This window comes from Lissotriton vulgaris, chromosome 3_1, assembly GCF_964263255.1.
Source record: "Lissotriton vulgaris chromosome 3_1, aLisVul1.2, whole genome shotgun sequence".
Taxonomy (NCBI): Eukaryota; Metazoa; Chordata; class Amphibia; order Caudata; family Salamandridae; genus Lissotriton; species Lissotriton vulgaris.
Genome location: NC_141689.1, coordinates 1562469181 through 1562490390, shown reverse-complemented (window position 1 = coordinate 1562490390; position 21210 = coordinate 1562469181). Strand labels below are relative to the sequence as shown.

Sequence of the window (21210 nt, the reverse complement as noted above, 5' to 3'; positions counted from 1 at the left end):
TTCTTTTAGGTCTATATATAAAAATCACCCAAAAATAGAATGATATGAATGGCATAGGTGATCTTTCTATTTCTAACCACCCCAAGGCTGCCAGCAGATTGTCTGCTACCCACATTGGTTTCAAAAGAAAGAAATATCGTTGATAAGCCTTGCACTTGCCTCGGTTGTCCCCACGCACTGGTGGCGGCAGATCTAGCGGAGATCCCTGGTCCTGTGACGGCAGCGTTGAAGCTTGTTGACTCCATTGGTGGCAGGAGTGCTCCGGCGGGCAGCGTGGTAGCCAGCTGTTTGCTAGGTGCTTGCCCTCCGAAGAACTTGCAGGCAGTCTGTTAGGTACAGGCCATAGCGAGAGCGAGTCATGGCTGCACTATAGCTAACAAACCTTATGACACCATCCAAAACTTTGATGGTGACCGTAAAAAATCTGCCCTCCGTGCTCGCATCTCTTGGTCGCACCACACCCCCTTAAAGGGAAGCAGCTCTGTTTCAGAAGAGCAATTTGTCACCTTCAACTCAAGGTAAATCCGAGATGACAATGAGTGAAGATAGACTTTATTTGTTGGTATATTGTTACCTGCCATCTATTTGAAAGGTTGAAAGCGGAGATCCTTTCTGTTGTAGGCCGAACTGGGCCTGGTCAACAGTATGGACTCACAGTGATCCAACCTTGCATCGAATTATTCATGGAAGAGATTACTCTCTACTCACAGGGACAGGCCCAAAATCAGCAAAGGATTTGTTAATATGCAGGGAAAATAAATAAAAGTATTTTTGGACCACAGTCTTAAAAAGTCTGGGGGTAAATTTCCCTGAGAAGCTAAACACTTAAAAGTGTTGGAGACCGTATCAGGACAAATCACAGGCCGCTACGCTTTATAGTAGTTATTATTTAACACCAAGTATATTAACAGTGCTAAAACCCTAAAAACCCACTTTACTGGTGCTACGGACAGGCATGAACGACTTTGATGCCTGAACAAATTCCAGACTAGGAACCTTTAACAATAAGACATTCATAGCATGTCCCATTACATCTGTAACTGCAATCAAAACAGCGAGAAAGGAAGTCCAAGAATGTAAAATGTCTCCATTTGCACTGTTATCGGTTAGTAATTGCCTGCTACGACTAAAAATGCATGCGTTGACCAGTTCAACTTTGTTTTTGAGATACAACTTCCACAACTAAATATATGCAGCAAACGGCTGAATGCTTGCAGGCCAAAAAGTCACAAAGGGATAGAATTTTCCTTCAAATCATCTAAACAATATGGCATATCATAGGTATGGCTTGATGGATATGTACATTCAGAAGCCTATTAAATTGCTGTAGGCGCTATCTAGGCTTAAACACAGTGGATAACCCACAGAAGACTAAGGGGCTCATTATGATGGCGGAAGGACCGCCACCGCCGTCCTTCCACCATCACTGAGCATTTTACCCACCACCAAATTAGGATGGTGGTGGGTATCGCGGTGGACGCAAAGTCTGTCCGCCGCTTTTCCACCGGTGGCAATTGCACCGATTGCCTGTCGAACTGAAAAGGGCCACTAATATGGTGGTGGTGCCTGGCAGGCACCATACGCCTTATTATGAGGTGTCCTGGGAGATGCCTTTCCATGGCAGTGCTATCGCCATGGAAAGCCTGGGGGGGGATTGGGTTTCGGGGCCCGTTCCGGGCCCCCTCAGTGTGTGGGGAGGGTGTAGGTGCACTGGAGGGGTACCCATGGTACCCACTTACATTCCCATGCACAAGGTAGCAGGCACCGCGTGGTGCCTGTCACATTGTGCATGGAAGTGCACATCGTGGCATTTTGGTATTGCGAACGGTGCTGCAGCCAGCATCACCGTCTGCAATGTTAAAAGGCCAGGATACACCCCCCGCTGCATGTCTGGCGGGCAGTCCCAGCACCGATATGATGGAGGGCGGACTGATGTCCGCCCGCCTTCAAAATGAGCCCCTAAGATTGGCTTAATGCTTACTGAGACACTGTTATTAACATATTTTTAGGCTCCAAAACTGAGTTTCTGGCTGTGGCTGAAAGAGGAACCCACAGTTCTAAACTCGGCTTGATTTTCAGGAAGTTCTTGTAAGCCAAAAATGGGAAACTTCAAGCAGCACTGGAATGGAACACGTGCTCCTGAAACTGGTGAATGGTGTAAGTCACATCTCTGGTGCGTTACTCACTAGGAGTGGCGACGAAGGCGTTGGGAAGAAGACTGTCACGCCTGCGTGTGGAGTGAGCTGCCAAGTTAAAATAAAACATAAGATTTCCACATCAGGTGGCACACGGGCAATGGGGGTTTCCAAGTTTATTATGGTACATGGTGCTTTCTGTCTGGCTGAAAACCGGCGGAAGAGGGGTTTATTCACCCCTAGCAGGCCCATGTGTGCTTCCACCCTTCTGACAGTAAGTGGTAACGAGGTGCTCTTTGTACAAAAGGATAGGAGGTCATTTACTTTTATGCTTGAGTAAACACCTGTACCCTCCTAGGTGCGGTATTTCACAAAATAAACACAGAATAATTGCTGACAAATAAACACTGGCTACTTAGGTACTGTAAAAAAAGAATTGCAATTACAATGAAAGCAACCCCGAGCTATTTGGCAGCCAAGCGTAAATTGCATGGCAGTGCCAAGTGTAAACATCTTCTTACATCAGCTATGCAAAACCTACTTCTTCAGCAACATTAAGACAAAAAGTAACATTAGCTTTTAAGTGCGATGCAGCTTTGCCCCTCCTACCAGACAACAAACAGTGCTGTGGGGTATCAGCCTCTTGCCTCCATCAACCACCTCTATATCTGCTCAAGTGCCAGAGCTTTGGTGAGAGGTCTTTTTATGTTCAAGGCACAATCCTCTGGAACTACCCTCTCACAGCATCTAAGGCTGGGTGGACATTTCCCAAGATTCCCGGCGGGGTGTAGAAACACATGTTCTAGGCAGTTTCATTCCCAAACATGGCATTACATAGGGCCTCGGATCTGGCCTTGGAGATCCAGTCAGCCGCCCAAGGTTAGCGGTCTTCCTATCCACAGTTTATCCTGAAAAAAACAAAGCTCCTGGAACCTTTGCTCTTCTGCAGGGATTTCACAGGCCACACCAGCTTCCACCTTAGACAACAATGATGACTGCCACTGCTCTGACCCAGTCTGCTGCCTATGGCTGGACCCATCACACCAAGCCCTCTACACCTCTGATTAACAGTTCCCTGTCATAAAACCATCATCAACCACAGTGCAACAATGTCCAATTCTGTTTTTTAACAGAAACCTACATTTTCAGTCGGCTGATTTTTAGGTGGTATAATATCAGGAAGAGCACTTCCAAAAGGGTGAACACAGGGGATGATTGTAGCGTAAGCGCAAAGGCAGAAACTATGGTCTATGTTCTACACTCAACGGCAGAAAACTGTAAAGCACTTGTTCATCTAAGCACCATGCCGTTGATCAGCCCGAAGATCACGGGCACTGCTATAAAGAAAAAGTTAAAATAAATACGTGTTCAGAGCTTTCCTAAAAGAAGTTAGAGTGAGATCAGAGCCGAAAGCTAAGGGATGAGAGTTCCATATCTTCACTGTCTCGACTGAAAAAGCTGTCTCCGAACTCACAAACTCCTGTTTTGGGAACGGTCAGGAGACAGGCATGCACTGAATGTAGGTCTTTAGCAGGAGGGTAAGAAGATAATTTCTTCACTAGAAAATCAAGTAAGTGTTGGTAAGCAGTTCTATGCACTACCATCGTGGCTTTGAAAATAATTAAACTATCCGACTTCCTAAAGGGGAGCCAGTGCAACCAAGACAATATAGGAATCATATGATTTCTTCGCTATGTGCAAGTTATTAGCCTGCCCGACGCATTTTGAACCAGTTTAAGTCTGTGAACCAGAGCTTCAGGGGCAGTGAGATACATTGCATTACCATAGTCAAGCCTTTATTAAGTCAAGGCATTAACTATGGCAGTAATATTTGCTGCCTCAATAAACAGCACAGATTATAGGATTTACAAATGCAAAAAGCATGTTTGAGACATGACTGAACTTAGTTTTTAAGACAACTTGGCATCTAACAAAATTCCTAAATTACGCACAGAAGCCAAAGGAGTAAGGCAGTTTCCCAGTTATGAGTCAGGCCTGAGAAAAAACAAGTACTAACTTTAGGATTAAGTTTCATATGACTGAAGAACTTCCTACAACGAAAAATTGATAGACAGACATGGTAGATTGGCAATTAGGCGTAGAGGGCAATGCAATGGAAGAGGACGACCCATTGGAGAGATAAACCATAATTTGCGTATTGTCTGCATATACAAAGGAAGAGGTCCCATCCTCTGCTAAAAACTTTGCAAGAGATGTCGTATAGATATTAAACAAGAGAGATGATTGTATCGAACCTTGCGGGTCGCAACAATTGACGTTTCACTCGTTTGACCTATATTGTTGCAGAGCTACAATCTGCCTACGATCCTCTCAAAATTAGGAGAGTCGTTTTGGAGCTTTACCCGTTATGCCAATGTCAGAAGGTTTTCACACTACAGTCGAATGATCAATGATGTCAAAGGCAGCAGATTTATTGACACAAGCATGCAAACTCTACTCAAATCAAGAATTCGGGACAGGTCATTGATGGCAAAGAGTGCAGCCCTTTCCAGGCGCCTACCTGGATGGAAGCCTGTCTGAAAACTTTAGAGATATGACTGGATTCCCCAAATTCCAACTAGACTTACCAGGGGCTAACCCTAGTTTACTGAGTTGTAACACTAACATTCCTTGGGTGGCGATGCAGCAAAGTGTGTTTTGTGAATTGACAGCAAGGATTCGCATGTCCGACAGCAGCACAGCAATACAATCAGTCATATGTTGCCCAACATGCACATGGTGCTCTCCCCTACCACCACTGGGCTCAACCACATCAGAGTAGGCCAAGCTGGCACTCATGCAGACCCCCCCCCCCCCCTCCCCCCCCCCCCAAACCCCCCCACCAGACGTACAAGTTCTGGTTTACCGTGAACTTAGGAATCATAGTAGGAAGCACCCAGGTGCAAGCAAACCTTGAATGAGTTACAACAACTAAATCCTTGCTGTTGTGCCGACAGCTAGGACTGGACTAACTAGAGCGCAAGAAGCTGGCCTAGCATTCCTTAAGGACTCTCACCATGGAGTCTTTAAAGTCCTCTATCAAAGAGTTTTTTGGTGACCTATTCCTGTAAGAAAACAGGTAGCCAGCTACCTGGTAGCAGGAATAAGTGACCAAACAAGGAATGGTCAAATTAACCTATAAAAGCCCCTCTCTGATAGGGCGCACGGATAGATTGAGGCAGGCTGATAAGTAAGTTCAGTGGCTTGATCACCTGCTGCAGAGATAGTTTGCACTACAGTAAGAAAGTCACAGGTCTGTATCCCCAAGCAACCTAACACAACCTTGCAGCCACTTAGATTGAAAAAATAAATAACACAGAGTTAAGCAATACAACAGTTGAATAAATGTGACTATAATACGATGTTTATTAATGAGACAGCCAAAACAAATAAACATACCGCCTCTCAGGGGTTTAAGTGGGATGCAAAAACGGGGAGGGGGTGTCTTAAAGGGGCGGGGCTTAAAAACACAGGAAGCTTAAAATCTGTGCTTAGCATAGTGTGCCACCCGAGTGGTAGTTTGCTGCTTCATTGTATATATATATATATATATATATATATATATAAACAAGAAACATTACAACTACAACAAGCCAAGGCTATTGGCTTTTTTTCAATGGTTGTTATTTGCATAAGATAAATAAGAAATAGCTATGGCTTTGTTGTGTATAATATTGAAAATGCTTCAGTTCTGAAATAATGAGACTGTGGAAGAGCTCTAAGGAGTCTCTTTGAAGTTACGTCGAAGGATGGTACTGCATTAGAGTTCATTTTTTTTACACCCTGGAGGTGAGTGCAAGAATGGAGAGCTCGACTGACATCCGTCTCAGCACCTACTTTTTAGAACTGCCTGTGTTGAGCACTGGCCGGACCCGGCCCACTTAAAGCCTTGCCGCCTCCCTGGGACTAGCTCCTGGTGCTCGCTTTAGAACTGTAAATTATTTACAAAAAATACAAAGGGGTGATTTCCTTCTGCTCCTTAATTCGCCCCAGGAAAACTTTTCACGTGCACTGTCACACGCTTATGTACATCTTAATAGCTCAGTACAGGGGACCACATGAACTTTTTTGGCCACCAAGAGACGACTCAGGTTTGTCAAACTCAAACGAGGGCAAAAATGCCCCTGAAAATAGGGATGCAGTTCCCCACACTCCAAAGGACCTTGAATACTCAACCAGTAAAACCAGCAGGACCACTTTTCATTTTTTCACCAGTCAGTGCAAGCGCTATATACAAACGTCGAGCATCGGCTGGGACATGTGCAGCACAGCTGATCTTAGGGACACCTAGAGATAAACTTTTAATCGAGACAGCAGAGTCGGGGTCCTCCTATAAGATATATTCCTGCATTATCTTTCAGCGACAAACGGGCCCTTCCCAAGGGTCTCGCGCAGCATCAGCAAACCCTTCCCAAACACATTTTTCCTATCCTGATAGTCCCGAAGAAGGAAATGGCTGCCCATAAACTTTCTGTAGTCCAGCAGTCAAATCCCGGATCATTTTTTTTTTTTACCTGCCCCTCTTACTTATATTTAAATATTTATGTGCAAGATTTCTAAAATGCTTCCTTTTCCTTGTGTCATCATGAGAAGACAGAATGTTAATTTTTGTGCCAAGTCATACCTTACGGGGGGCGGGGGTAAGAGGGGGGCTGCGGTTGCTTCGTGATCGCGCCGCTCGTCGCCCCCGCGACCCCCACCCCCCGTGTCTCCACCTTGCTTAGAGACAGAATTCAGCCCAGTGATGCCCCGGGGCATTTACTGAACACACTTGTGACCACGCTGAAAAATGAGAGCGCGGCCTGTTCATTTAAATATAAATAACTTGAAATATATTCGAGGCACGTGGCCGCCATGAACGCCTCACAAACCGGCCACTGGCTCTGCAAAGTGTCGGGATACTTCGAATTTTGAAGGTGGCGCCGTGCCAGGAGAAAGCAGGGTCGCTCGCCCTGTGGCGCTGAAGCAGCTGATTAATATGAATAGTAAATGGGTGATTACTCAGGTTTATATTTTAGGGACGTCATGCTATGAAACGTTCAGTTCGGTAGAATCTGGAGCTCTTAAATTCTCAACTCTATCGCAAATATTTGTCAAGGTCCTACCTGGCCCAGCTCAGCTTAAGGTCTATGGAAAATTGGGGCCTGCGGCATTAGTAACATTTTGGAAGCACTGCACCATTTGTTCAGAGGGTCCATCACTCTACCGTTCATCACTGACCCTCACCATGCAGAAACATAAAAGCTCGCCCTCAGGAATGACAAAGTTCTCAAAATTAGCGTAGTCACTTGCCCGATGCGATTAGAAACATATTTATACACACATGTCAAAGCTTTACCTTATAAAATACCTTTCAGATCAGCTTCCCTGCTCATCCTACTAACATGTGTAAATCGCCCAATTACATTGCAGTAATCTTCATTACCCCCGAGGCCACCTCACTCATTCCATTCCTTCAATTATGAGGTGAACTACCTCACAGACAGGCATCATTCGTCATTAATTCATAAAAAATAGTAAAAAGACACATGAAGTAGTAAATCCTCCCCAGTCATTCAAGGAGGGGAAACAAATGTCCTCCACATGTAACATACAAGGCAACCAACCGATCAGTCAGAATGAAGGAAGAAACTGAGCATGAGGGAAGGCTTATGAAATGAAATGAATTTGTACTTGTAAAGCGCACTGGCGCTGTACGCATACCGCTGTGGGACCCTTTCTGGCTTTTCCCTGTGAAATGTCCACTCCTGGGCACCCCCAAGGTGAAGCCAGGCATCCCAGCGCTGTTGGGACCATCATGGAGATTAAGCAAGCTATTGCCCAGAGTTGCAGAGTGGGACCCATGATTAGAATAGGCACCGAGGCGAGAATTATCATGTCCGAGGAAATTGAGCCCAAGTCCTGCTGAGGCGGGAATTGAACCCTGGTCCGGGGCCAGACCTCTGCATCAGGGTCTGCCGCTCTAACCATTGAGCCACACTTCTCCTGATGAGGAAGATGGCCCAGGAGCAGTGAAAATTTCCAGCAAGGAATTCCGCCATTACCTCCTGGAGCCACTTCCTCGTCCCCTTCCACATCAAGATGATGTACTAAGTCAACACCTCTCAGTGAACATGCCAACAGCTCAAGAAACACCACAGGCCCAAAATATTGTATGAAAGAAAAGTAGCACACTATCGGCCCAAGGCGACCAAAGCAAACACATTAGAGCCAAATGCAACTCTCCTGCCCCACCCACCTATAAGGATTGGAGAACATCGAAGGCAAGTCCCAGGGGCGGGCCCTTCGGATATCAAAGAAGAAGACTTGCTGTCCATCAGCCCAAAAGACTCCTGGGGTTTTCTGCTGAACGCAGGAAGGGAATTCAGTACTATGAACCATATGGACTCACCTGCTGCGAAAAGGTAGTGAAGGTTAAAGTCCCTTCTAAGCAGATCCAAAGTTGACACAGAGGGAATCACAAAAGCAAAATCACCCACCTGCACAGGCCAACTGCAATCACCCTGTGCACGTCAAGAGTAAGAAGAGTTTGTTCCTCCTAAATACTGGATTAGGTAGAAAGTAGGCAGAGTGGTTTTCTTCTCCAAATTCCTCTTGAAGGGGACCTTTGCAGGGAACTGACTGCCCAACTTGTTAATCACCATTGAGATAAGGGAGAACACAATTCGGGGAACCTCTCTCCCCCAACAACTTTTATAAAGTAATGGCCAACTGACGCAGAACCTTAAGGAACACAAACCTCACAAAGAGTGCCTCAAGAGGTTCAGAAGGCGGTAGATGCAGAACCCCAAGAGCAGGTGGCTGGCACCAATGGGAAACAGGAGACGCGGACGGCAGCCCAACAATAGATAGAGCAACTCTTGAGGAGATGAAGAACATAAGAGTTCAGCTGATACATAAGGCGCCACAGTCCTCTGAAACCCCCTCCTCCCATCTCCCTCACCCACACTGACAAAATTCACCAGAAGAGTAGGCAGCACTTTCCTGAACACTCTCTGGGGACACAGGAAGGCTGCGATTGTGGAGCCCATTTATAGCTCCTCATGATTACCAGGAGAGGAGTCAGAAGGGAAAAAGCTGTAAAAAATGGTTAGAGGTGCCGGTCTCAGAGGTTGTTCACCTCTTACCGTATGCTGCAATTGTGATGCTGTCAACTTTTCTGTTAAAAAGTTGCTGTTTTTATTTCCCCTGTGCTGTATTGTATCACATATGTTTTGTTCGTCCATATTCCTTTACAGGAGAGTGGCAACAACAGGCATACCCACCAGTGCAACTCAAACAAGGAGCTGTCCTGGCTGGACTGCTATGCCACATCCCTTGCTATGCAAAGCAAATAACATAGTCCTAGCCTCTTTGCATCTAGGTAGTGATAAGCAGTTGGAATCTATGGGCACAGTGTTCACAAACTGCAAATCTAAGTGATGTGGGTATCCAGATGCAGGCCCTTTTGCCCACTGCACCTAGTGACGAAACATGCATGCCAAAGCACATAGAGGCAGAAACCTGGCTTTTTTCATATATGTACTATTAAGTGAATAGAAAATCTACCTTCATCAAAGCACCAACTCCACACTCGGCAGCAGCTCAGAATTTCTCATCTATGCATCGAGAAATAGAAAACAGCCCCAGCTGATAGGTCGTGCGTTATGAATGCACTTGTGATCATGCTCAAAAATGAAAGCAAGGCTTGTTCATTTAAAAAATAACTGTAAAAGTATTTGAGGCACGTGGCCGTCATGAAAGCCTGCGTTGTCGCCTCTAAACCGACCACTGGAAGTGCAACGTGTCCAGATTCTTCAATCAGGAAGAAGGGATCACAGTATTGCTTGGAAGCGGAGCCACCCAGCCTGTGGCTGTTTAGAAACAGCTCAAACATTAAAAGTAAACGTCAGCTGACATCTCAATTTTGCACATTAGTGAGTCTGTATGTGTAATGTACGACACAAGGCAACCCTATATTCCTAACGGATACATACACATTTTCCCTTTTCAAACTTTTATCAAGGGCCAGTCAGTGGCTCCGTTCAGCCCAAGGCATTTCTATATCTGTGAGGTGGCCAGTACAAGAGAAATTTTAGACACTCTAATTGTTTTGAAGGGGTATCATTTTGCCTTAGGTGTTTGTCTACAATCACAAACCAGGCTGAAAGTTCAATCCCAGAAATTACAAACTCTTAACAGTAGCTTTGTTGCTTCTTAGTCAGAAATATGTTTTTCAACAATCCAGAAAACTTTACCTTGTGCAATATCCGTCAAGATCGGCTTCCACGCGCATCTTTTGTAACAAACTATCTTTGCAAAAGCAACAGAGAGGGCCTTGGCTAGCAAACCCGGTATTTTTGCAAAAATATGGAATACGCAAAAAAAATTCAGCAACATAATTAAAAAAATATAAAAGATAGAGGAGTGACCCAGCAGTCCAGGCATATCAGCACTGGCACTTAAGTGCTACCCTTTTCAAGCAGCTGTGCACATGTGTGAGACAAAATGCAGTCACCCGCAGGGCAGTCAATGGGTAAAGTGAGCGGACCCACTGCCCATGACGTAAGCTGTGTTGGGCAGAAGCAAAAGGTGAATGACACTTGGACAGACTAATAAATAAGGAGGGCTGACTGAAAGTTCCTGTATGTATGCATTTATGCATATATGTTCATTAGGAAAGTTTAGGAAAACAGGAGGCTGGTGATACAGCTAAAGCTAGACCTAAAAATATATGACGGAATGCTTGCAACGTTATGTTACATGCTGCTACATTAATAAACTCTATACTGCATGCCTAACACTTTTTGCTCTCCCTTGTACCATTACAGAAAGACAAACCATATGCATATCCATCAGATTCGCAAAAAAAAAAGTGTAATGCTGGCTTACTTGGCCGGTCACTTTCCACACAATGTGGAACAAACATACCAGCAGGCATGCCTTAGCCTCTTTGGGCCTCACAAGCATAGGAAAACTAAATGATGTGGGTATCCAGACACAGGCCTAGGACTTGCAAGCAAATGGGGCGAAACATGTAAGTCAGTGAATAAGCCTGGCCAGTAGAAATATGTCTGGACTCATTCCCCACGCAGATAAAACGTCTACTATTTGGGAAAGACTACTTTTTTTGTAAAGAGACAGAATGAACAGCAGAAGTTTGACCCTCTCTACCAACAGCACAGCTGAAAAAATAAAAGTGAAGCAACGCCGCTTGCAGGATACATGTCCTGTACCCTACATGGCAATGTTGCAAGCATTCCCATTACAGTTTTTTGTGCATGATATTCACTAAACTCACCATTAGTAATGCCTTCAGCATGATCAGTTTTTGTTGTTAAATGTTCAGGGCCACCCGCACAGTGCTACATAGTGTAACACAGTTGTGAACAAGTGTACACTGGAGCGTCACTAAACTGGCCTGGTCACGTTCAACAAAAAATACACAACTCCCAGGTTAGCGCTGCACACTGCAAACCTTGCGTTCTAAAGAGCGAAAGAAAGGAAAATGTTCCAAGCTTTACAAAAAAAAACAGGATTCACTTAGAACGAAACAGGGCGCGTTCCTAGCCTCAACCATTGTACAAAAAAAGTGCATTTAAGGCACATTCCTTTGCTAAATACAGAAAAAGAAGGCTGATCATTTACCGAGTGCTTATCTTCCAAGCCTAGTGTTTGCACACTTCCCCGCTCCCAAATCAATCATTAATACAACAAGGAAATAACAACAGGCAACTTTTTGGATCATACACTGCTCTACAAAAGCAAACGCGGAAGAAGATGTGACTCTTGTCCATGGAGGTATATCAGGGGCTCATCACAACATAGGCAGTGGAGCTGGGAGCTGAATATGTTTAAACCTTTCCATGCACAGACCTAATTTCTCTGGACCCTCCTTCTCCAGGGGTGACACCAAGGCATGTGGGCTGTTTTCAGATCTCGCAAGTTACCAAACTCCCTTGTGTAATGCAGGCTTTGCTGGCATTCGTAACCCTGTTTAACTTTTTAAACCAAGAACGTTATGTTCCAAAATCCCAAAAAAATTCCCATCCAGGCTAACCGTCACATGCGTTAAAGCGAGGGCTCGGATTTTCTTCTCAAGTATTTTCCAACGGTTGGTGTGAAAAAGACGCTCTGGGTAAAATGATCCATCTTAAATGGGTGCACACCATATTCTCAGCAGACAGCTCAGTGGGATAACTGTGGGAAAAGCCGATTAAGCTTTTCAAAACCTCCTTGTTTGACAATCTAAACACCAGTAAATAAGGTATTACAGCGCTCCGAAGCTGCAAACGCTATATAAAGGGCATGGTGCTATGCATAAACATAAAACAAAGCCTTTTGGGTTGACATTGAAAAGCACAGTGTGCGTCGAGGATGTACATCAGGGCTTAAATAACACCACGCTGAAAGTAGAAGTGTTTCTGGAAGGCAGGCTGTAGTAAACACAGGAAGCCGCTCAGAACTCAGTGTAACCAAAAGCATCTGTTGGGAGGCCACTGGAAACTCTCGAAGTGTCCCTGATGCCCGGACGCCTTCAGCAAGCCAGCATCAGCCAACACGTCATTAAAGCCGCCGAGACACACCCCACAGATGGAGTCACTCTGACATCACTGCATTATGTTTTCATTCAGAACACATCTCTGCATTCCCAAACTCCCAGGCCGATGTAATTCCCTACGGGAGAGGGTTTCCCTAACATATGTTCCAAATCGATAAGGGCAAAGATGCGGGAACTGCTACTTCACGGCAGGGGGTGGGCATCGCCTGCACGTCAGATGTATCAACTAAACCATTCAACATCTGTGGCAGGGGAGAGGGCTGTCAATAGTGCCGCAGGTGCGTCGACGAGAGCCAACGGGGGGAGGGTCACGCCGAACCCAAATCAGTGGCGTAAACTAAAGCAATGGTGCCCCCCACACACACACATTCTGCAGAATGCGCCGAGGGCCTCGATTCTCCTGTGCCTCACGACATTCATTATCTAGGGTCCCCTGAAGCGTTGGAGGTCCTGGCAGCCCCCCCCCCCCCCTCCTCCCCCTCCCTCCACACACACCTCCCCGCGCAGCAGGGGCTTGTTACACTCCTTATCTTTTACTGCCTAGCTGGGGATAAAGGGGGCAATTTCCTCACTTGCCTTAGGGCCCAGGCACACTACCTACGTCAAAGGCGTCATCGCGCAACCAGCGCACTTAGGGGCATATTATCAAGAACGGCGTTAAAATGATCGGGGCTTTAGCGGCAGGAAGCTGCCTAAAGCGGTGATAATGGGCTTGATAATATGCCCTGGAGAATTACCATAGAAGCCCATGTTCTGGTGTTAACATGGCCTTCTATTGGAATTCTCAAGGGCATATTATCAAGCCCATTATCGCTGCTTTAGGTAGTTTCCTGCCGCTAAAGCGGCGATCATTTTAACACCGTTCTTGATAATATGCCCCTTAGTTCCACTGCCAACTAGCGGCGGAGCTGTTAACAGTGCAGCAGGTGCAGTGGCACAGGAAGCAGAAGGAGAGAGGAGCCCGCTAAACCAGTTAGCAGACGTGTTTTACTCACAAATCAATGAACGAGAGGGGAGGGCCCATTTCCTTGCATGCACTGGTGCCCACTGCAGCCTCGGTACGTCAGTGCTGCCAGTATCTACGGTACGGTACGGTTATCCACACTCCTCAATCTCTGAAGGAAATCTCTCCGCCTCAGAGGATACTAAACTGCTTCCCAGCCTGGTAATCGACCAGCCAATACAATCATATCTCCACGTCGACTACGGCAGAGCTCTGCCTGAGAAATAAACAACTTCATCCGAGGCTAGCGCTGCAGACTCGAACCCCTGCCAGAGAAATCAGAATATAGACCGACACCTGATAACAGTGCTCCCAGGAGTACCTCAGACGAGAGGAGGCCTCCCTCCCGCCTTTTAAAGCAACCGAGATGCAGATCAGCTACAAGAAGGTATTTGAGGGAATTAACAATCCCCGTGGGGAGGACGAGATTGGGGTAATTTGTAAAAGCGACAACAGGTGAAATCAGCCAGACTACATCCATTTTCAATATCCAAATACTCTAAACTTGTCTGAATAACACAGGCCATTTACATAGCAGCACAGAGCACACGTTGAATGGTTCTAGCCCTCAACCATTGTCTTATCGCTGCATAACTCAAGGGTAGTCATTCTGTCGAGCTATGTTGTAAGAGACTGTCTCCACCCGGCATAAATTCACATTTGAAGGCCAGACTCTGGGTGGATGCCCAGACCAAAGAGCTATCATAGCGGCCTGCAGTTTAAGGGCGCTGTAAACAACAGGCGCGTGTTACCACAACCCACAAGTGTTTATTTAGTCTTCCCTGCGAGGATAACGAGAACAACAGGTACAATCTCAATATGAGACCCGGAAGTTCCATCTCGGTCGGAGCAGTGATCGCCAAATGTACTCAGATTGTGTATATTTTAATACTGAATAAAGCAACTTGTGTGTGTCTAGGGAAATCGGGTGGTGCAAACGCAGCACTTCAAAACACAGCATTCAGGGTCCGGGACTGAAATGGTCAGGATGCCTCATGGGGGATGGTTAGGCACACATTTGAACCATAGAATTGATTTAAAAAAAAAAAAGATTTATATAAATGTGGCACCTGTATTTGATGCAAAATTCAGTGGGACGACCCAGGCGCTCACTTCAAAAGCCTGTCCAGGTATACACACCACCCCTAGGGCCTCAGTAGAGACTAAGGGGAAGAGGGGGGTGCAGAGGGGGACACGTCTCCTTTATGTGTGTACGAGCACACGGATGCTTCATGGTGTGTACTAGTATTTCTAAATCCCCCTGCTTTTTGCAGATACAAGAATTGAGGCTACTTGCCCAGGATCACACACCTATCTGTATACGACTGGGTTAAAACGCCAGACAGCTGGTTACTTTTTCGTGGCCACTGAGCCACTTCTCACCCAAAACGGAGTAGCTATGTCGGCAATAGGTTATCAGCATTTGCAAAGCGCACTTGTATCATTTTACTTGGCACACAAGGCCTTTCAGGGTCTATGCTGCCTTTACACGTGTTACCGAGGTTTCCGCACCCAGCTGTGTTTGCTTAGCGAGGACCTGTTTAATAATTGTTAGCAGGACTTGTTTAATAATTGTTAGCACTGGTTACATGAAGACTGCAAGGTGTCTGATAACTTTGTACGGTATTATGACAAGGGACACTAGAGTTATGCAATTCTGCGGCCACGGTATTTTCAACATAATTTTCAGATCTTAACAAAAAAAGTTTTTCTAACTCGAATGGATCAAAAGTTACTTAAAAAGGAGGCAACATGGGTTACTGAGCAGTGGAAGGCCCTTCAGAAAGGTTAACTGATCACCTTTCAGTTGCTTACGCCGTATTTGGGTGTTAAACTGGTATAAATTAGGCGAAACCTTTGCCCAGACAGAGTTAATGTGTAAAAATTACAAAATAAAATAATGAAGTAATACTATTACAAAATGTAGAGCATTGTTCCGCATAATTTGCCTTTTCTTGCAGTATAATTTAGTCAACCCGGTCACATAACGTGGCCCTCCTCTGTTGTGTAATCCCAGCGGCCCTGGCTATGTGTATGGAGGCCTGTGCTGGAGGACTCGGGTCGAATATTTTCTTCCATGGGGAAGAATGGGGGGGGGGGAGGGGGGGTGTCTGTGGACTGGTCTGAGCAGACTGATCTTTAGACTGACATCACTAGCCAATTGTCTATATTTGATGAATGACCGAAGAAATCCCTCTACAAGAGGAGTAACCAGAAGTCTTCAAAGCAGATTTAATAATGTCTGCTCCACACCTATGCAAATAATTTCCACTTACCCTAAATACTGATAAAAGCGCAAACTTGATGTACATCTCTCAGCATTAGATGCAAATGAAAGTTGATGTAAGGAACCTTCAAGGCCTGGAGCAAACCCAGGATATAAACAGTTGTAGAAAAATTGAGATGGCCATAGAATGGGATATAATGTTCCCATCACGGTGAAGAAATCTGGGGTTGTTTGTTTTAGAGGTGAATCCCACACTCAATGACACAAAGTACCAATCTCCTAAAATCATTAAGCTTCAATTCACTCAGCATACCCTGGCAGGGATACACATCTTCCTTTACAAGGAAGTCAGCTGAAATTCCTTTTGAACCCACCCTCACCTTGTGTCAGGAGATTCTAACCTCTGCATGGGCAGTCTTTCAGCTAATTTGACAGCCTCATATTTACATCTTCTGGGCCTAGAGCAGATGCTTCATGACACAGGAGGCGCATTCTTTTCTACATCTTATTTTCCTCCATTTGTTTCACTCATGGTTCATGAGGCCCTTTGCAGTTGAAAGTGTTTTTCAAAAAGGTCTCTGCAGCTTTTGCCTTTCAGCTAGATGTCGAATGCACCCCATTGCTTGACCGCCAACCTGTCTGTGCTTTATCCTACCATTCCTAACTTTATAAACACACCTTTAATCTGCATTTCCTCTCTCAAAACAAAAAAGACTTTGAACCGCCAACTACCACCCACATTTAATGCTGAATAAGCTAAGCTGAAGAAACGATGAATGCAGAACCATGCTTATGGAGTTATGATGGGAGCAATATTCAAACTTGTTTGAAAGGGTCATAAGAAACTCTTGGTGAAGTACAAAGATCCATGTTTCTCTAGAAAATTGTAAACTCGAACAAGCAGGAAAGGTACATAAGACTGTGGATGAACTATATTCCTTAAATGCTAATTAAAATGTGATCATTCTCCTACAACAGTTATGCATTCGACCTCCTAATGCACTGTAGGCCATTTTGCTGCTATCACTGAACAAGAGTGGAATTTTGAGTTCAGCTCTTCCATGGATTAGATCATATCCCACTGGACATTTGCAAATCTTACCCATTTCCTGTAGCTCTTCTGATGCAAAGTCCACCTCGAATGATGTTTCCTGGGGCTTCCCCTGTCACTCATGTTCTTAGTGTCTTCGTTCAGCATTTGACTGCACACATTCCGTCAACCAGCCTTCATTTTGACACATGTGCCAATGACCTAATCCTCTTTAAAGTGGTGGCTCATATGGGTGAGTCACCAAAGAATTCCAAAACATGAGTATATGAGGATTACAAACAATTTTGGAATGCAACTTGAGCCTAAAGCTCGCCATTGATTTCAAGCTAATACTAACAAGTCCTGAGGAAGCTCAAGAAATATTTTTTGAACGAAACGCGTTAGCTGGACGATATGTGTATATGCATGTCTATGATAAAGAAGAGTAAAAAGGATTACATTTGCTACTTTAAGATACAGAGTCTTAAACATTATTTGAAAGCAAAATATTTTCCTGGTGCTCCATTCCATTTGAAATACTACTCTTCCAGGTTTGTCATTTCTTAACCTGGGCTTAAGGACTGGACTCAAGATTATTTTCCCCTCATCAGATATACGCAACTCAGGTTCACCTGTGTCAGTGCTTAACTTGAGCAGGTGGTTTCCGGTGCTTGGCACCAGCACTTAAATTGTCAACACCAGCACTTATGACTGATGCCATGTGGGCACCGTTGTGTGATTTAGAGATGAGCAGAATAAACACTTTTTATTAATTTAATATACATAACAAGCAACTAATATCTGCCATCCAAGCCATTCTTATAGCGCTGGAGGCCTCGATCAGTCTGAATTGTCACACTTGTAGCAGTGTGATAGTTAGTAGCTTTGTAGGTACTATCATTGGCAGTACATACTGGGCAATGCGTAGAACAAACTGCAATGGCCTCCTGGATAGGGCCCTGGCCCTTGCCCTTTTTTCCCCAACAAATTAAGCACTGACCTGCGTGAACCCCATTGGCTGCCAGTGGAGCAGCGCATTGCCTTCATAATCTTTGGAAGTGTCCACCCTGCCCTATATTAGAAATCTAACGCTATTCTGTAGAGTAAAATATGTCCAGAAGCCCTCATCCCATCCCTCCCTTTCATCAAAGACATCATTTGCCCTGCGTTTCTCGTATTTGCCACCTAGGAGGGTATTCTACAGAAGGATCATATTTTAAATACTGGCATATAAAAATGTAACTAGCATATTGACTACCACAATAGCATGAAGATAGGTATACACAGGAAAGTAAAGAGTTACTACTCTTAACTCCTCATCTATGCACTGAGACACACACATCTTCAACGTATGTATATTTGGAGTTAAGAAATGTACATATATATAGGGGGTAGGTCTTCTCATCCGAAGCCTGGCCGGCTGGGAAGACCCGCTCGCCCCCCAGCTGAGCGCCCCCCACCCCACCTTTGCTGCGTTCAGAGAGAAGCCTACGATTTCCCACTCCTCAGGTAGCTTTACTTGATTTGCCGTCTCTTCCATTTACGCCACCAACCCACATATGTCTATCTATCTTTACAACAAAAAAATGCAACGCATGACGCCGCTACTTGCACAATAAAGATCAAAAAAACGCCCGCCAATAACAAACAAAACAAGTGGCTGTATTTCAGATTTTTAAAACATAAGAAATGTGGGTGAGCCCACACGCACCCTGGCTAGCGCCGCGAAGTTCTGTTGTTATGATTCAGAATGAAAAGCAGACACCCTAGCCCCTGCTTTACAATGTGCAGCGGGCGTGATTCACCAACTCTGGCTGCTTAGTGCAGACGGCCCTCCCTCCCCCTCGGCCCCTCCCCCTCTCCTCCCAGGTCCCCAGTGGTCAGCAGCGCAGGCATCTCTTGGAGCTGGCCTCAGCGCTGCATCTGCCCTATAGTCACCCGGGGCTAAATTTAGAATTAAACAAATAAACGTCGAGGATCACATGTTGCCGCTGGTCGCCAGAGGTTTCTGGGATTCAAACACGACAACACCCTGCGATACAGTATGAGGCCACTTACGCAGCATTTTGTCGCCGTCTAAGCCAGACATGGACTAAATTGACGCATTGCATTACACCTCACAACATATTCCACTTTTCACTTCCTGTCTGGCTTTACCTTGTCTGACCCCCCCCCCCCCCCCCCCCCCGCATTCCTTTGTTATGTGAATAGCGCTACGCTTACTGCAGGTTGTGGAGTTCCGTGGCGCTTTCGGAATCTAGCCGCCCCCGGAATCTAGGCGCCCCGGCTAGTGGGTGACCGAGCCGAATGGGTCTGCTGATATGTGTTTGTTTACGTCTCCGGCTGTTTAGAGATGAGTCACTGTGGGTGGTGGTCGGTGAGGTGAGCTTGGGCTGGAGTCTGGACAGTGGTGGGCCAGATTCTGGCGTGGGTCAGTGTGGCGCCTTGAGTACGGACGCGTGTACTGAAGAGCTCTAATGACAGTTGTTTTGTAGTAGTGGCTTAAAACTAAACACACGCAGTGCTAGCTGGTTTATTAGGCACTAAAACAGGAGTAAAAAGTATCAGACCTGATGGAATTCCCTTCTCCCACATCTCCTGCTCGCTGTCTGTCAGCGTCACACTACAACTGGACACCTGTGCAACCCTGTGCGTAGCAATGGAAACAGCACACAATTCTACCACCGCCTGCAGCACTGACCGTTGTGCTCAAGAAGCCGCTTACCAGCACCCCTTCCCTCGGATGCTTTGCAACTACTTATAGCCAGCCGTATGGCTCAGTGAGTTATTCAGTACTCTGCTACACAATGAACTTGCAGTAGCTGCAAGCGCCTAGAACGACACAGCAGGCAGCAAGCGGCTGCTGATACTCTCAGCAGCACATCACCTACTGAGGCATGCGTGTGGTAACCCTGTAAAATCTTCTTCAATGCATACTTTGTACTTCTACAATGTACATTTTTAAAACATGATACAGTGTAAATATATTATGCATGCAAACTGCATCAATAAGACCATGAATACCATAATTTGTTTCTACATCGACCTTTCACATTGTGTGGCAAAGATCTGTGTACTTTCTAACAAACATCCAGCTTTTAAACAGAATAAACTGCATTTGCATCTATTAATCGCGTTTCACACGCGACAGTGCTTTCCCTTTTACAGACCGTCCAATAGCCAGGGACGCTTGAGAAGGATGCGCAGCACCCATGATCCCACCCGCTATGGGTACAGCGACTCCTGAAACCATCAACGCAGTAGCGTCCTAGCCGTCCGCAAAGCGCTTCAGCGCCTCGTCAAAGGCCTTAAGCACTATGCAACTCACTACATATATACTGGTGCCTTTTCTTCCCACAACGAGCACCCGTCACAAAGAGGTGGAGGGCGAGCAGAGTTACTACCTATGGCGCAGCAGGTGGGAAAGCAAGGATGAGAAGCACGGGGTTCCCTGGACCACGGAAGGTCTCGTTTTGCTGCTCTGCGAGGTAAAGCAGTGCTCGGCGCTCACTCACCTGGGTGTGTGATCCTGGCTCTCCCGTTCCAGGAGACCGCTCGCCTCCTCCCGGTGCTGCGGCGGTTCTGATGCTCTCAGAACCTTCCTCCCTGGGAACCAGTGCCTCGCACACAGAAGTGCCGGGAGCCACCCGACCCCTGCGGTAGTAAGTCCGGAGGAGCCCCGGGCCGTGTGTCAGGGGCACAGCTCGGTACACCATCCGCACACCCCTCTCGGTAGGTCCACGGCGCCTGCACCACTCTCGGCTGGCACTCGGCTTTCCTCGCTCTGTCCGCTACACGCACAGACAGCGTGTGTGTTTCTGAGAGGAGCCGCCTCCCACCCGCCCTCTCCCTCCCCAGCGCCTCCCTTTCCCTCCCCAGCACCTCCCCCTCCCTCCCCAGCACCTCCCCCCACAGCCGCCCCTCTGCAGTGACCGCACCTGCTTCCCGACCTTGCCCCTCCGCGCAGCGCTGCGCCTAAATATGGCCATTTGTTATGAGTTCCCGAAAGACTCTCCCTGTCCACTTCATTCCCATAAGAAAGTTATAACCAGCCTCCGAAAGAAATGTGGCCAGCCCGACCCTTCCAGTGTGCGCATGGACGATTGCATTTCAGGGTTGTCACTCGAAGCAGTTCTAGAGGGTAGCTTTGACACAAGGCTGGCCTAGCTTGAACTTTCCACTGACATGCGTCAGGATGGTTGCTTGCTTTTGTGGCCCCCTTACAATTATTGGAGGCATTTCTAACTCTCAGCACGGGCAGTTCTAAAGAGCAGG

The 21210-nt window shown here is 46.2% G+C and overlaps 1 protein-coding gene across 3 annotated transcripts in view; it reads right to left on the bottom strand.

The window, feature by feature from the left end:
• Positions 1-20757, bottom strand: part of RASGEF1B (RasGEF domain family member 1B) — a 92409-nt gene extending 71652 nt beyond the window's left edge. For 2 of the 3 annotated variants that reach the window (XR_015309365.1, XM_086962045.1), the window contains exon 1: positions 20451-20757. Coding sequence is in view for 1 of the 3 variants with exons in the window: in XM_086962045.1 (XP_086818171.1) it covers positions 20451-20651 (201 nt within the window). In the remaining 2 variants the exon portion in view is untranslated. The remainder of the gene's footprint in view (positions 1-20450) is intronic. The other variant, XR_015309364.1, reaches the window with a different exon arrangement.
• Between the last annotated feature and the right edge of the window lie 453 nt (positions 20758-21210).